Source organism: Nesoenas mayeri (assembly GCF_963082525.1).
Source record: "Nesoenas mayeri genome assembly, chromosome: 5".
Taxonomy (NCBI): domain Eukaryota; kingdom Metazoa; phylum Chordata; class Aves; order Columbiformes; family Columbidae; genus Nesoenas; species Nesoenas mayeri.
In genome coordinates, this window is record NC_137548.1 from 290,249 (window position 1) to 306,348 (window position 16,100).

At 56.1% G+C, this 16,100-nt stretch overlaps 1 protein-coding gene across 1 annotated transcript; it reads left to right on the forward strand.

Annotated features, from left to right (window-relative positions):
• Positions 1–6,900: 6,900 nt before the first annotated feature.
• LRFN5 (leucine rich repeat and fibronectin type III domain containing 5) lies at positions 6,901–10,684 on the forward strand (the record flags this gene model as incomplete). The annotated part of the gene is made up of 2 exons (XM_080345821.1): positions 6,901–8,288; positions 9,448–10,684. The coding sequence occupies 2 exons, from the start codon at positions 6,901–6,903 to the stop codon at positions 10,370–10,372; spliced, it is 2,313 nt and encodes a 770-aa protein (XP_080201947.1). The 3' UTR covers positions 10,373–10,684.
• Positions 10,685–16,100: the final 5,416 nt, after the last annotated feature.

A 16,100-nucleotide genomic window follows, 5' to 3' on the forward strand; every position in this document is an offset into this window, starting at 1 on the left:
CGGGTCAGGATGGTCCATGTGCTCGGGCACGGGACACCCGTCCCAGCTGTCTCTCGATTCTCTTGGGGAATGTGGCGGCCCCTCACTGCTTGGCTGCTTCCAGGGCAGACAGGCAACTGAGGAATGTGTAAAATTAACAGTAATAACGAGCTTAGTGTCCTTCTGACAGAGCCCAAGATGCAGCCTTTCTTGTGCCGCAGCAAACCCCCGAGCCTGCTTTGGGCTGTTATGTGTTTTTCCAGGTGGGTGAGGAGCTGCACACCCAAAATAGCCAGTTCCTCCCCTCACGTCCGTGTCAGCGCCCTTGTCCACACAGGTGCTTGTGGGTCCCTTGCTCTGGTGGTCCGTCAGCAGGGACAGGGACGTCAGAGCCCTCAGTGGAGAGTCTGACCGGATCGGCCGTTTGAGGCAGCGCAATCGCTGCTGCCTGCTCAAAGCCACGAGAACAGAAACTGGGAGACTCGGGCCACGAGGACTAGTGAGTAATTGTGGATCTGCATGTACATTTATAAAGGAAAACATCTGAAACAGCTGACCAACTCCATGTGGAAGGTTTTTTGCATGTGTGCTTGAAATCTGCTGGCAACTCTGTGAACTAATTGAGAACCTCAACAATGAAGTGTGGTAGGATATATTGTGAAATATGCCAGAGCCAGGCGTTAGGAATTAGGGCAGCCCCAGCTGTCCTGTCTCACCCACGTGCCAGGACAGTGGTGGGATGTGTTTGGAACGCTGAGGGGTGGTTCAAACCCTGTGCTGGTGTCTCTCAGCGGTAGCAGCGGCCACTGGTTCCTGTTGTTTGCATTAGTCCCACGTGAGCGGTGGGGTCAGTCCCTGTCTCACAGCCCTGGCTTTAGGGGACATGTCCGTCATGCCCAGTAAGTGCTGGTTGGCTTCTGCCCCGCGGCGCTTGCGTCCCTCCTGAGCTCCTGGTGTAGCGCTCGCGTTGGCCTCCGTGCGCTCCGTGCTCTCACCTGCCAGCTCCGTCCCTCCCCTGGGAACACTATTTTTCTAACAGGTTGACGTTTGCACTCTTCCTCAGAAGTTTATCTGTGCCAATTTAGTAAATGGTTAATTGATTAAAAAAGCAATTAAGAAGTTAATATACTGACAGAGTCGGCATTTTGTCCTGCTATAAAGTAATGACTGTTCATTATCTCAGCTGTTCAGGTGACACTGTCCCAGACCAAAGCTGAGGGCAGCCGGAGTCGGGGTCCCTGAGCTGGTTCTGGCTGCCGGCGCTGCTCTCTGCCGTGCCGGCCCCCGGCTGCACGGTGCTGCGTGCTGGCGGCTCTGCCAGCCTCGGGAGGGGCTGCGGCGTGGAGACACCGACCACAGTGGGCCCAGGCGCTGGAGAGCTGCCACAGCTCTGGTGCAGCCATGGCCATGTCTGGAGAGCTGCCACAGCTCTGGTGCAGCCATGGCCATGTCTGGAGAGCTGCCACAGCTCTGGTGCAGCCATGGCCATGTCTGGAGAGCTGCCACAGCTCTGGTGCAGCCGTGGCCATGTCTGGAGAGCTGCCACAGCTCTGGTGCAGCCGTGGCTGTGTCTGCAGACCCGCTGCAGCTCTGGTGCAGCCATGGCTGTGTCTTGGCATGTTGCTCCTGTGCAGGGTTCCTGTGTGGCTCCATGATGCTCCACGGGCCCTGGTGGGCTGGAACCGTGCTGCGGTGGGCTGGTGGGAGATCCACCTGTCCTCCTCCTTCCACAGCCCTGGGCAGGACAAAAGGGCCAAGCTCCAAAAGGCAGAAGTGTTCCCTGCCCTTGGACTGCAACAGCGTGAGAACACTCACCTTCACCTCCCCTTGCACCTTGTCTTCTGTCCTACTTTGCCCTCCTTGCTGCCATTACTTGCTGATTTAAGCATCCTCTGCCTCTGGAGGCTCTAGTTTGCATCTTTGCTGTCCAGAGTGCAGCATTGTGGTCATGTTATTTCTTTCTGGAGAAAACCAGTTGATGTTCTGCCTCAGACGGAACTGGAGGGGGACTTTGTGGCTCGGCAGAAAGGTCACTCCAACCTGAGTTTCCAGCTCCAGTCTGTGCCTGCTCACAGAGCGCTGCGGAGGGCGGGCTGTGCTGGTGCGGCCCTTGCCCAGGAGCGCAGGCAGCAGACGAGGGTGCTCAGCGCTCCTTCCAGCTGCCGTGCCAGCGTCCCGCGCCGGCCCCGGCGCTGCGAGGGACGGCGTTTTGTCCCCAGCGTGGCTCCCTCAGCCAGCTCCTGCTGAAGAGCCGCTGGCAGCGCTGCCGCCGGGCCCGGCTGCTGCCGGCACCCCCACCGCTCCCCTTTCTGCAGCTGGGGAAGGGGCCGCCTCACCCTTCATTTCCAGCACGGTGCAGGAGCAGCAGCTTTGCTCTCCGACGTCAGCCGGGTGCATGGATCAGTCTAGAGCTTACTGATACCAGTTCTGCTTTCTCTTGAAATCTCTTTAATTAAAATAATGGTTATTGTTCACTTTAATCTTGCCAGTTTAGACCTCATTACAGGGAGAAAAATTGCCTCCCAGAATGCACTGGTTTGCACGCATATCGTTTGCAGCTTAAGGCTGGAGGGAAATGGGAGCAGCCCGGAGCAGCAGCTCATTACCAGCTGCCCCGGCGCCGGCTGTGCCGCGGTGTTTGCAGGGGCGTCACCTCCAGAGCGCACCTGAGCATCAGGCACGACAGAGGAGCCGGGAGCGAGCGCCGTTTGATGTCCTGTGGCTTTCAAAATTCCCAGAGGTCGGGGGGGCTGCAGCTGTGTTTGTTTGAAGCCATTCAGCAAAGACTATGCCACAGTTATCTCCTCCGTGCCATGCCTCCCGGTGGTGATTAACCTGCTCGGTCCTACACCAAGCAGTACAAGCGTCAGGGAACCAAACCAGCTTGTCCTCCTCACAAAGCCATAGGCAGGCTGGGTGTCGAAGGAGCTGCCTTGCGGCTGAGGGCTCCTTGCTGCCCAGATCGGGAGATGTTGCTCCTCATCGGTGTGAGAGGCCTTTGTGGCTGCTGGAGCTCCTCATGCTCACCGCTGGGGCAAGAGTGCTCCTGGCCTGTGGTCCTGGACAGTGGTCCTTGTCCCTGGTCCTGGCCCATGGTCCTTGTCCCTGGTCCTGGCCAGTGGTCCTTGTCTATGGTCCTGGCCAGTGGTCCTTGTCCCTGGTCTTGGCCAGTGGTCCTTGTCCGTGGTCCTTGTCCATGGTCCTGACCTGTGGTGCTTGTCCCTGGTCCTGGCCCATGGTCCTTGTCCGGGGTCCTGGCCCGTGGTCCTTGTCCCTGCTCCTGGCCTGTGGTCCTGGCCCGTGGTCCTTGTCCATGGTCCTGACCTGTGGTGCTTGTCCCTGGTCCTGGCCCATTGTCCTCGTCCCTGGCCCTGGCCGGTGGTCCTGGCCCGTGGTCCTTGTCCCTGGCCCTGGCCCGTGGTCCTTGTCCCTGGCCCTGATCCCTGGTCCTGGCCCGTGGTCCTGGCCCGTGGTCCTTGTCCCTGGCCCTGGCCCGTGGTCCTGGCCCGTGGTCCTTGTCCCTGGCCCTGGCCCGTGGTCCTGGTCCCTGGTCCTGGCCCGTGCAGCGGCTGGGCTGCGGGCAGAGCCCCCAGGAAAGCTCTTGGTGAGGTTCTGTCATCTGGGTGTTTATGTTTTCTCAGGTGCTTTGTTTCCCATTCAGCAGAACACTCAGGCGTGTTTACAAACCATTGACCTTTGTGAAATTGAAACTCCTTGTTCTCTGCTTAAGTACTTTTAGCAGCTCGTGTGCTATATATCACAGCATCTTCATTTATATGCACCCATTTTAGCGCGGCTGCAGGATGCCTTTGGTGACTGGTGCCAGCCATTTCTCCATCCTTCATCCTCAGCAGGTGCATATCATCTCCTTCTAGACTATTTTTTTTCTCCCACCATGAAATTGCATTTGCAAAGACCTTGAAAATCACAACTTCTGCCGAGGCCTGAAGGGGTAGGAAGGCAGTCAATAGCTTCTGTCATGACCGTAGTGATGACAGATTATGTCTGAGCCAGGCACCGTATCAGCAGCCGGCTCTGAGCAGCTCCTGGTGTGTGTGCTGGGTTTCCCCGGCACGTGGACTTTGTGCAGCACCTCCCATCTGAACAGAATCGGATGCAGTGGAAATCGTTTGCTAATTAATTACTGTCTCCTGGATCCCGCTGCTTCCGTGTGTTATGTAATTCACAGTATGCAAATGACCCTTTGTAGCTTAGACACTTGGGCAGATGCTGCACTAAGCACCACAAAACCCATTGCTCCCGAAGAAGACAGGGGCAAAAAACCCTGGCAAGACACACCTCTGGAAAAGAAGCAATCACAGCCTGATGTACATGACATTTAATTCCCGTGTCCCATGGATCAATTCCAGGCAGAAATTTCAAATTCATTAGCTCTTTACATGACCTCAGTTTGTTACTAGAACTGGTGGTGGTAGTTTGTTGTCACAGCCCACTGCCAGACAGGGCCCTGTGGGGTGTTCAGGTGGTGCTGAGCGGGGGGCCCTGGCGTTGCTCTGCCCATGGGGTCGCTCCAGCTGTGCCCTGCATGTCCTGGGGTCACCCCAGCTGAGCCCCGCCTGTCCTGGGGTCACCCCAGCTGTACCCGTGTGGGCTGGGGTCGCTCCAGCTGTGCCCTGCGTGTCCTGGGATCACTCCAGCTGTGCCCCGCACAGTGCAGGTTGCTCCAGCTGTGCTGTGCATGGGCTGGGGTCACTCCAGCTGTGCCCTGTGTGGGCTGGGGTTGCTCCAGCTGTGCCCCGCATGTCCTGGGGTCACCCCAGCTGTGCCCTGTGTGGACAGAGGTCACACCAGCTGTGCCCTGCGTAGCCTGGGGTCACTCCAGCTGTGCCTCCAGTGGGCTGGGGTCGCTCCAGCTGTGCCCTGTGTGGACTGGGGTCACTCCAGCTGTGCCCTGCATGGGCTGGGGTCGCTCCAGCTGTGCCCCGTGTGGACTGGGGTCACTCCAGATATGCCCGAGGGCTTTGGGATGGCTCCCAGCACTCCAGCAGTGATAGCCCATGCCTGCAGTGCCATACCCAGTCAAAGACCTCGTTTTTGTTGTTTTACTCCAATGTGGACTTAAGAGCTGGAATCAGTAGTCATGAAAACCCACAGTCTCCAGAAGGATTAGAAAAAACATAAATTGAAAAGCAGGATTTAGAGGCTGATATTTTCATTCACCCTTTTTGCAACTTTATGTCGGCTCCTCTTCCTTTGCGTGGCACTGTGGATGGATTACGGACAGACTGGGCAGTAGGAGCAGTCATTATTCTCACGTTATACATCTTTAAATATCCATGACAATTCAAGACTCCTGCTTACGGCTATCTGTGAATCTTTATTTTGTTTTAGATGAGCTTCATTAGTACATTTCTGGGATGGTAATGTGTCTGAGTAATCTGATCTGTACACATATAGTTCTATCCGTCCCAAAGGGAGTCGAGTGCTTCATTTCCGATGCGGAGTCCCACTGGGGTCCGTGGCTGCACAGGTTCCCTCAGACACGAAGGTGCTTCTCAGCTGGACTGTGCCCCCACCCACCCACCCGCTCCGTGGGGGAGCATCCACCTACCCACCCACCCACCCGCTCCGTGGGGGAGCATCCACCAACCCACTCACCCATCCATCCGCTCCATGGGGGAGCATCCACCAACCCACCTACCCACCCACCCGCTCCATGGGGGAGCATCCATCCACCCACCCGCTCCGTGGGGGAGCATCCACCTACCCACCCACCCACCCGCTCCGTGGGGGAGCATCCACCAACCCACCCACCCATCCATCCGCTCCATGGGGGAGCATCCACCAACCCACCTACCCACCCACCCGCTCCAGGGGGGAGCATCCATCCACCCACCCGCTCCCTGGGGGAGCATCCACTGACCCACCCACCCACCGGCTCCGTGGGGGAGCATCCACCTACCCACCCATCCACCCGCTCCGTGGGGGACCATCCACCGACCCACCCGCCCGGCACCCGCACCAGGGGCCCAGACGCGGGGCTGCACGGGAGCAGGCGCTGTGGCTCTCGTGGTGTAGTCACTGATGGATGATTTAATTTAGCTGGTGTGGGCACTGCTGTTCTCGTCCTTGTTTCCATCCTCTGTGAGGATCCCGATCTGGCGATGTAAGAGATAAGGCTAATTGAACTGTCAGGCTTTCTGGGGGAAGAGTGCGTGCGGCGCTGCTGGCTGCGGCGGCCGGGAAAACAGAGATGATCTAAAATTAGCCCGTGTTCCATTTTTATTTAGATCCCTGTTTTTGTGGGGGCTTTTCCTGTTTGGTGTTGTGGGTTTTTTTTATTTGCATTTTTTGTCTTTGAGTGACATAAAATTAGCTCCTTCTGAGTTTATTCTGAGAATAGCATTAAGAGCTTAAATGTTAAGTGGAGATGGCTATAAACCCATTGAATTGCCATGATTTAGAGGTCGCTGAGAGTTTTAGCTTAGCAATTAAAGCACACAGGAAACATCCCTCATTGTTGGTATGTAAACGGCACGATGGCAAAGTGACTCGAGGGCCGAGGTCGGGAGCGTGTCCGGGAGCCGGGTGCTGCTCGGCAGGATGTGCTCTGGCAGCAGGGCCCGAAAGCCACCGCTGACCCCGTGTGCGGAGACACCAGCTGCTCCCAAATTGCTTTGTCGTTCGTATTAAGTGTCTGGGTGTCTGTGTATGTCTGTGTGTGCAATCTTATGTATCTCTCCATTTTTCTTCTGAGCGGGAGTACAGGAGCTCTTATGTCAGGATGTGGAGAATGATCGAGACATCAGGTAACAAGATGAGGATGACACACTGTTGCCTGAACCTCAGTTTCATTATCTAACCACAGGCAGTTTTTCTTTGCTTGATGTGGGATTTACTTATCTTGCAGAGACTGACACACATTTGCTCTCACTTACAGGCTCTTGAACCGGATCTACAATGGAAAAACTGCTTTTGTTTCTGCTGTTCATTGGCATAGCGGTGAGAGCTCAGATCTGCCCCAAGCGCTGCGTCTGCCAGATTTTGTCTCCGAACCTTGCCACCCTTTGTGCCAAGAAAGGGCTCTTGTTCGTTCCTCCCAACATCGACAGGAGGACCGTGGAGTTGCGGCTGGCAGACAACTTTGTTACAAACATTAAAAGGAAAGACTTTGCCAACATGACCAGCCTGGTGGACCTGACGCTGTCCAGGAATACAATCAGTTTTATTACACCTCACGCATTTGCCGACCTGCGCAATTTGCGGGCTTTGCATTTGAACAGCAACCGATTGACTAAGATCACCAATGACATGTTCAGTGGACTCTCCAATCTTCACCACTTGATACTTAACAACAACCAGCTGACGTTAATTTCTTCCACAGCTTTTGATGATGTTTTAGCTCTTGAGGAATTGGATTTGTCTTACAACAATCTGGAAACCATCCCCTGGGATGCAGTGGAGAAGATGGTCAGTTTGCACACTCTCAGTCTGGACCACAACATGATTGACCATATTCCTAAGGGGACCTTCTCCCACCTCCACAAGATGACCAGGTTGGACGTCACGTCTAACAAACTGCAGAAGCTACCGCCTGATCCTCTCTTCCAGCGAGCTCAGGTACTGGCAACCTCAGGAATTATCAGCCCCTCGACCTTCGCGTTGAGCTTTGGTGGGAACCCTTTGCATTGCAACTGTGAGCTTTTGTGGCTGCGGCGCCTCTCGAGGGAGGACGACCTGGAGACCTGCGCCTCCCCCACGCTGCTGTCGGGCCGGTACTTCTGGTCCATCCCCGAGGAGGAGTTCCTGTGCGAGCCGCCCCTCATCACCCGGCACACGCACGAGCTGCGGGTGCTGGAGGGGCAGCGGGCAGCCCTGCGCTGCAAGGCCCGCGGGGACCCCGAGCCCGCGATTCATTGGATTTCACCTGAGGGCAAACTGATTTCAAATGCGACGAGGTCGGTGGTGTACGACAACGGGACGCTCGACATCCTTATAACGACGGTGAAGGACACGGGCTCCTTCACCTGCATTGCTTCCAATCCGGCGGGGGAGGCCACGCAGACGGTGGACCTGCACATAATCAAACTCCCCCACTTGCTGAACAGCACGAACCACATCCACGAGCCCGACCCCGGCTCCTCGGACATCTCCACTTCCACCAAGTCGGGCTCCAACGCGAGCAGTAGCAACGGGGATACTAAAGTCAGCCAGGATAAGAAGGTGGTTGTTGCGGAAGCAACGTCCTCTACCGTTCTGCTGAAATTCAATTTTCAGAGGAATATACCTGGGATCCGTATGTTCCAAATCCAGTACAACGGTACTTACGATGACTCCCTTGTTTACAGGTAAGGCCGCCCATCCCGGCCCTGCGGGCCCTGCCCTGCCGCCCGGCCCGCAGCCTCGCGCACAGCCCTGCCGCGCAGCAGCGCCGCGAGCCTCGGAAACGCTCCTGCACTCTTCTGCTCACAAATAAAGAAATTAGGTTGAGTGATGTTATTTTTAGATAATCCAAATGGACCTCTAATCCTCTGAACTAATCTGATTGGCAGGAAGGTTGTAAAGTTAGATGAGTTAAATGGATCTGAGCACTCCCGGCTTTGTGAAAACACAGAGTAGAGGTGTTGGTTAAACACGCTCCTCGCAGCACTTCTGGCATGTCCGTGCTGGCGTGCTGGAGTGCAGAGGTGCTGTGCTGGCGTGCTGGAGTGCAGAGGTGCTGTGCTGGCATGCTGGAGTGCAGAGGTGCTGTGCTGCCGTGCTGGAGTGCAGAGGTGCTGTGCTGCCGTGCTGGAGTGCAGAGGTGCTGTGCTGGCATACTGGAGTGCAGAGGTGCTGTGCTGGCGTGCTGGAGTGCAGAGGTGCTGTGCTGGCGTGCTGGAGTGCAGAGGTGCTGTGCTGCCGTGCTGGAGTGCAGAGGTGCTGTGCTGGCGTGCTGGAGTGCAGAGGTGCTGTGCTGGCATACTGGAGTGCAGAGGTGCTGTGCTGGCGTGCTGGAGTGCAGAGGTGCTGTGCTGGCATACTGGAGTGCAGAGGTGCTGTGCTGGCGTGCTGGAGTGCAGAGGTGCTGTGCTGGCGTGCTGGAGTGCAGAGGTGCTGTGCTGGCATACTGGAGTGCAGAGGTGCTGTGCTGGTGTGCTGGAGTGCAGAGGTGCTGTGCTGGCATACTGGAGTGCAGAGGTGCTGTGCTGGCGTGCTGGAGTGCAGAGGTGCTGTGCTGCCGTGCTGGAGTGCAGAGGTGCTGTGCTGCCGCTGTCACAGCTATCACACTGTTGTAAACTCTCTTTGCTTGATAACTTCCTTTAGGTTCTGACGCGGTCGCTCTCACAGGGGGCTCTGCCATTCGGGGTGCCAGGTGTCGAGTGCTGCGCCCCGAGGCAGGGCAGGCGCTGCGGGCACGGCGAGCAGCCCCGCGGGGCGGCGCAGCGGGGACCCCAGCCCTGGCGGTGCTCACCGCGGCGGCTGCGGCTCTGCCGGGGTCACTCACACTCCTTTCCTTCTCCCCAGAATGATACCTCCCACAAGCAAAACCTTCCTGGTCAACAACCTGGCCGCTGGGACTGTATACGACCTGTGCGTCCTGGCCATCTATGACGACGGGATCACCTCGCTGACGGCCACCAGGGTGGTGGGCTGCACGCAGTTCACCACCGAGCAGGACTACGTGCGCTGCCACTTCATGCAGTCCCAGTTCCTGGGCGGGACCATGATTATCATCATTGGTGGGATCATCGTGGCCTCCGTGCTCGTGTTCATCATCATCCTCATGATCCGCTACAAGGTGTGTAACAACAACGGGCAGCAGAAGGCCACCAAGGTCAGCAACGTGTACTCGCAGACGAACGGGGCGCAGAGCCAGGGCTGCAGCGGGGTGCTGTCGCAGTCGGTGTCCAAGCAGGCTGTGGGGCACGAGGAGGGCGTCCAGTGCTGCAAGGCTGCCAGCGACGGCGCGACGCAGCCGCCGGAGAGCGGCCCCAGCCAGGACTCGGCCACCTCTACCTCCGCTTTGCCTCCCGCCTGGACTTCCAGCGCTTCTGCGCCCCAGAAGCAGAAGCGAAAGCCGGGGCCAAAGCCAAGCAGCGAGCTGCAGAGCGAAGCTGTCAGCAGCATCGAGTCCCAGAACACTAACAGAAATAACTCCACTGCCCTGCAGTTAGCTAACCGTCCCCCGGACTCTCTCGCAGGGGCCCCCACGTACAAAAGAGCACAATCAAAGCCAAGTAAGTTCCTCACTTTGCCGGCCGACGCGTCCCGAGCCAAGCGCCGGCTGTCCCTGGGCGGCGAGCTGCTGGAGTCCCGGGCCGCGGGCGGACTGCGCTCCAAGCGGAGCATGTCCATGAACGGGATGCTGGTCCGCTCAGACAGCTCTGGTGCGGATAGCGGAAAAGCAACTTTCTCCAGTTCTGAGTGGATATTGGAAAGCACTGTGTGACCTTTTCTTTTCTTTTCCTTTTTTTTTAATTTTAGTTTTTATTTTGATGACAAACAAATCACCAAACGTTGTGTGAAACTCCCTCTCCTGGGGAACTGGATTTGGAAGTCCACTGTTGTCTCGCTGATTAATGGCTTGTTCATGCGGGGTTCTGTATAAGCCACCCAGTGCACACAGGGTTTTCTTTAGTTTTCATTTGATTTTATTTAATATCAAAACCGAAGGCAACATTCAGAGATTTAAAAAAAAATTTAAAAAAGGAAAACCAAGATAAAGGGGTGAAAAGAGCATGAAACAGCACCAGTGCCTTCCCTGCTCTAGGACTGGCTTCCTGGTTCTGCACTAGCAGAAAACAAAAGAGAGAGTTTTCACAGAAAAAGCCTTTTATAAAGGAAATTAAATTTCCTCCAAACTAACGAATAACCACTTCTGGATCAATCAGTAAAATGCTATTTTTAAAAATGGTCAGACTATATATTTCTTTTCCGTGACAATGGTGTTGCCTTTGTTTTTAGGCAGATGCTGTACAGAAACAACAACGCGGTGTTGTTATGTTGTGTAAAATAAAATATTCACTCCGTACACCAGCCAGCCTCGCGGTGACTGCCCGGGGCCCGCGGGTGCCACCTGGTGGGTCCCGCCACGGGGGCGAGGAGGAGGAGGAGGAGGAAGGTGCTGGGATGGAGGGTCCCTCTGCTCCTGCCGGGGTCTGCCTGGCTGGGGCTGGTGCTGGCGGGCCCAGGCAGTGCCCGGCGTGCTGTCCCCGCGGCGCGGGTGCGCGGCGGTGTGACCCGCGGGCCAGGGGAGCCTGCGGCTGACGTGGGAGCAGCCGCGCGCCCCAGCCGCAGCGAGGGCATCGGCGCAGCCTGCAGAGCTCCCTGGCAGCAGCACGTGCCCTGGTCGAGCTCCGGGTGCAGTAAACATGCCCTGGTCAAGCTCTGGGTGCAGCAAACATGCCCTGGTCGAGCTCGGGGCTCAGTGCCGGCACCTCGGGGTGCAGGGGTGCGAGCCCAGCGGGGCAGCGAGCGGGGCCAGCAGGTCTACCCCTGGTACAGAGCTGTAGCAACTCTTGGTGAGCGATGTGACAATGCCATCTCCTTTCCTAGGCCTTTTGGGCATATTTTCTGTGAACTCTATGGTTTGTTCCAGTTCTCTTTAATCCCCATGCACAGTGAAGGGACTGGAAGATGGTCTCATCTTTAACCTGCTGTTTGATTGTGGTGCCTTGTGGGACAGAATAATTTCAGAATAATGTAAGGACGTAACACACAGCAATAGGCAATAGCAATTGAAAACCCCACGTGAGGATGGTGGACGTGCTTCTGCTGCTCTGCGTATTCTAAAGAAAAGTCTACAATTAATATTAATTAAACTTATACAGTCATCATGTTTAAATGAGACAGTTAAACTCTGCAATGTTAGTGCATTCTCAGGTGCCAAATAATAGGTTTGATATGGGCTTTGTGGCCATTAGAGTGATAGAATAGTTAATTTTCACACTCTATGTGCTTGTACTCGAGGGCAGTGTAACCCAAGCAGATGCCTGAGGATGCTCTAACCAGGGCAGCCGGCTGGCCTGAGAGCAGTCGTGGCAGGAATGTCCTGTGGCAAGAATGTCCCATGGCAGGAATGTCCCATGGCAGGAACGTCCCATGGCAGGAATGTCCCGTGGCAGGAACGTCCCATGGCAGGAATGTCCCGTGGCAGGAACGTCCCATGGCAGGAATGTCCCGTGGCAGGAATGTCCTGTGGCAGGAGCATCTCATGGCAGGAATGTCCCATGGCAGGAATGTCCCGTGGCAGCCGCATCCCTGGCAGCCGCATCCCTGGCAGCCCTGTGTCTCTGCCTCTGGGGGGACACGCACAAGGTGACCCTGTTGCTCTCGGCCACCCTGGGTCACTCTCGGCGGTTTTACTGCCTGTTGTGGAAAAGCAGAGTCTGGGTGAAGGTGGCGTGAAGGACACAAAAACAAGAGGGTCTCTCTTTTTTACGAAGTCCTTTTACTTCCCTTGGGAAACACAGAGACCAAAAGGAAATGAAGCCTCAGAATACCTTCCTGCTGGAAAAGTTAAAAACGAGTTCCCCAGATGTGTCTGTAAGTCCTCGTTCTTGCCGGGCGCTGTCTGCGCAGGAAGCGGCTGTCGGAGCAGAGCGGCTCCGGCCGCCTGTCCGAGCGGTGCCGGTGGGACACGCCGCGGGTGCCGCGGCGAGGAGCGGAGCTGCGCGGCCTCCCCGGGGCGCGGGGCTGCGGAGGTTGCTCTAGAGGTGTTCGTTTTAATTGTGTGTTTTAAAAACTTCCAATGAAAAAGCTTTATATGTTGTCTAAAATTGGACGTAAATGTGTCTAATGTTTTGTGAAAGTGCTAAAATATTAACATCTTTGGGGGATTTAGGGAGTTTTATTTTTATATTTTTAATTTTTTACTCAAAAGAATCATTTTCTAAACACCGAAGCTGAGTGTTCTGTCCACAGCGCATCTGTATAAGCAGCTTAGAAGGACCATATGTCGCTGCGTTTGATTTAATGCTCTGCTGATAGCGTAGAACAGTTAAACCCGGGTATCGGAGGGCTCGGCTCGTGCAGCGTTCTCTCTCGGGCAGAGAGGAACGTCCCTTGGGCATGAAACCTGCCATTTCCACCACAGTAACTGCAGCAGGACCCTGCATCTCATTCAGGCCCAATTCAGTCAAAGTGTGGGAAGCCTTGTGAAGGAGGAAATTCTCTGTCCTTTCTGTTCTGCAAAACCAGAGGTTGCCAACAGTTGGAAGCAGAAAGTGCTGCAATGCTCCTTGATCAGAGTAACGCTGGTGTGTTTGTGTTCGGAGTGCAATACTGCGATGTTTCTGGTGCTTCCGAAACGAAATGTGGGTTGAACAAGCGCGAGCAGTGTCCCGTGTGGCGGGGGGTGCCGGGGTGCGACGTGTCTGGGGCTGGCCGGGCTGTGCCGCCCTGGCTGCACCCTCTGCTCCTTGAGGGGATGATGCTCCAAAGCAGATTGACCGAGCTTTTAGCCGTGAGACGGTGTCTGTTTTCACAAGCACTGGAAGAGGAGAAGCTACTGCACAAATTTGTTTACTCTTATTAAAATTGCTGGCACACGCTTCCTCTCACACCTTTTCCTCATCCTTTACTCTGAGTGTATGTGTTGTGTTAAAGAGGGCTGGTACAAACAACATCTGGATAGAGAAGCAAGGGCTTTGTTGGGTGAAAAGTTTTTGTGTTAGTTGTTTTCTGTGCTGCCTTTCCACTTGTGTTCTGGGCATGTTCTATACAGTGAATATATGGTACTGCTCCGCTCTGGGTGCCAATGTGGGTTATTTCTGCCAGCGTGTTCCCATGTGTTGGACCAGCAGTCCCCGCTGCCTGCACTGCTGTGGGTGCTGCCTGCACTATTATGGGTGCTGCCTGCACTGCTATGGGTGCTGCCTGCACTGCCGTGGGTGCTGCCTGCACTACTGTGGGTGCTGCCTGCACTGCTGTGGGTGCTGCCTGCACTACTATGGGTGCTGCCTGCACTACTGTGGGTGCTGCCTGCACTACTGTGGGTGCTGCCTGCACTGCTGTGGGTGCTGCCTGCACTACTATGGGTGCTGCCTGCACTGCTGTGGGTGCTGCCTGCACTGCTGTAGGTGCTGCCTGCACTACTGTGGGTGCTGCCTGCACTGCTGTGGGTGCTGCCTGCACTACTGTGAGCGCTGCCTGCACTGCTGTGGGTGCTGCCTGCACTACTATGGGTGCTGCCTGCACTGCTGTGGGTGCTGCCTGCACTGCCGTGGGTGCTGCCTGCAGTACTGTGGGCGCTGCCTGCACCGCCGTGGGTGCTGCCTGCACTGCTGTGGGTGCTGCCTGCACTGCTGTGGGTGCTGCCTGCACTACTGTGGGTGCTGCCTGCACTGCTGTGGGTGCTGCCTGCACTATTATGGGTGCTGCCTGCACTGCTGTGGATGCTGCCTGCACTGCTGTGGGTGCCGCCTGCACTGCTGTGGGTGCCGCCTGCACTGCTGTGGGTGCTGCCTGCACTATTATGGGTGCTGCCTGCACTGCTGTGGGTGCTGCCTGCACTGCCGTGGGCGCTGCCTGCACTGCTGTGGGTGCTGCCTGCACTGCTGTGGGTGCTCCTGCCGCGGTGCTTCCCCAGGTCTGGCTTGTCCGTGCCGGCGGCAGAGCTGTGGAGGCTGGACGCTTGCTGCCAGCAGCACGGACACCCCTGCCTCCCGGCACCACGAGAGCCCGGCTGGTCGCTGCTTTGGCACTGCACAACGCGTCTCCCAGTAACTCCGTGTGCGCCTGGCGCTGAGCATCATGCGCTGGCCAGTGACACCGAGCTGTGCCAGCCGACAGTCCTGCCACAGCCGGCGCTCGCTGTGCGCCCTCGAGAAAGTGCAGCGTAGCCATTCCTGTGCTGCTGCGAAACTGTACCCGGAGCCACCAGGGCCCCTGCACACAGAGGCGCTGCGATGCTTCTTCCAGTAATTGATTCAGCCAGCAGAAATAATGGCCACAGCTGCTATCACTCACTATCGCTTCTCTCGTATTAATTGAGAGGAGCTGCAGTCTCGATGTGCCGCTCACAGAGTGGCAACATCTGTCAGCGTTGCAATGGCTCAGGAACATTTACTGTCCTGTTCTAGGGTGCTGCTTGCAACCAGGGATGTGCTATTGCTCTCCTAAAGCAGCAATAACAACAGCCATGAAATCACACCGCGCTTTTTCCTGGTAATTTAGTAATCCTTATATTGGCCAAAGTTCTGGTTTAAAAGAAGCAAACCGTGGCAAAGTTAATAGGTCCTGCTTACAGAAAACGTCTCCCGTCGGGTACCTGCCGGGGGGCCGGTTGGTGCCAGCCCACCCTGTGCGGGCAGCAGTCGTGCCTTCCCTTCCCTTCCCTTCCGTGACCGTCCGGTTAAATCAGCTCTGTAAATAAGAAAACGTGCCCTGCTCTGGCTCGGTTTGAGCGCGGCTGCGCTCTCGCTTTCACAACAGTGCAGGTGTCCACGAGACAAGAGTGTTAGTGGGGCTGAAGGGGTGTGGGTTAAAGCACCGACACCCCGGCATCAGCAATACCAGGCCAATAAAAGGCAAGTCCTACTGGTCTTGCTGACTGTAGACTTTCAGTGTAATTGATTTATTCACAGGAGCTGGGTGCGAAGGCTGCTGCTGCAGAAAGGAGGAAGCTTAGCTTGCAAGGAAGGAAACTAAAAAGGGAAAACAGCAAACGTAGCACGTTGCTGCTGCAGAGACCCCACCTTGGAAGCTTTGTACGGAATGAACAGAATAAGCTCCTGTTTTGTTGTGCTGGTACAAGCACAAGCTGGTACAAGAACCTCAGGTTCTTTCGAGCACTGCACTTTTGAAAGTTGCCTTTTATAAACGTGAAAACCAAGAACAAGCCATTGCGCCTGGCTGGGTGCTGAGCTGGTTTCCCTCCTGACTGCCAGTTTTACATACAAGTACCAGATTGCTTCTCTGGAGCACCCACTGTGGTTTGCGTGTGAGCCACGCAGTCTCTGCAGGGGAAATTTCCACTGGGGAGGGAAATGAGCACCAGTAAGAGCTGTGGCCCGGCCCGCGGTGGCGTGGCAGCACCCGCCTGCCCGGGCTGCCGCGGCGGGACCGGCAGACGTGAGCCCGGGCTTGGCACAGCCAGTGTGTGGGCAGCCGGAGCTGCGACCCGCAGCAAACCAGAGATGAATTTAAACATGGTGTCTAGTTTGCATTTACATACC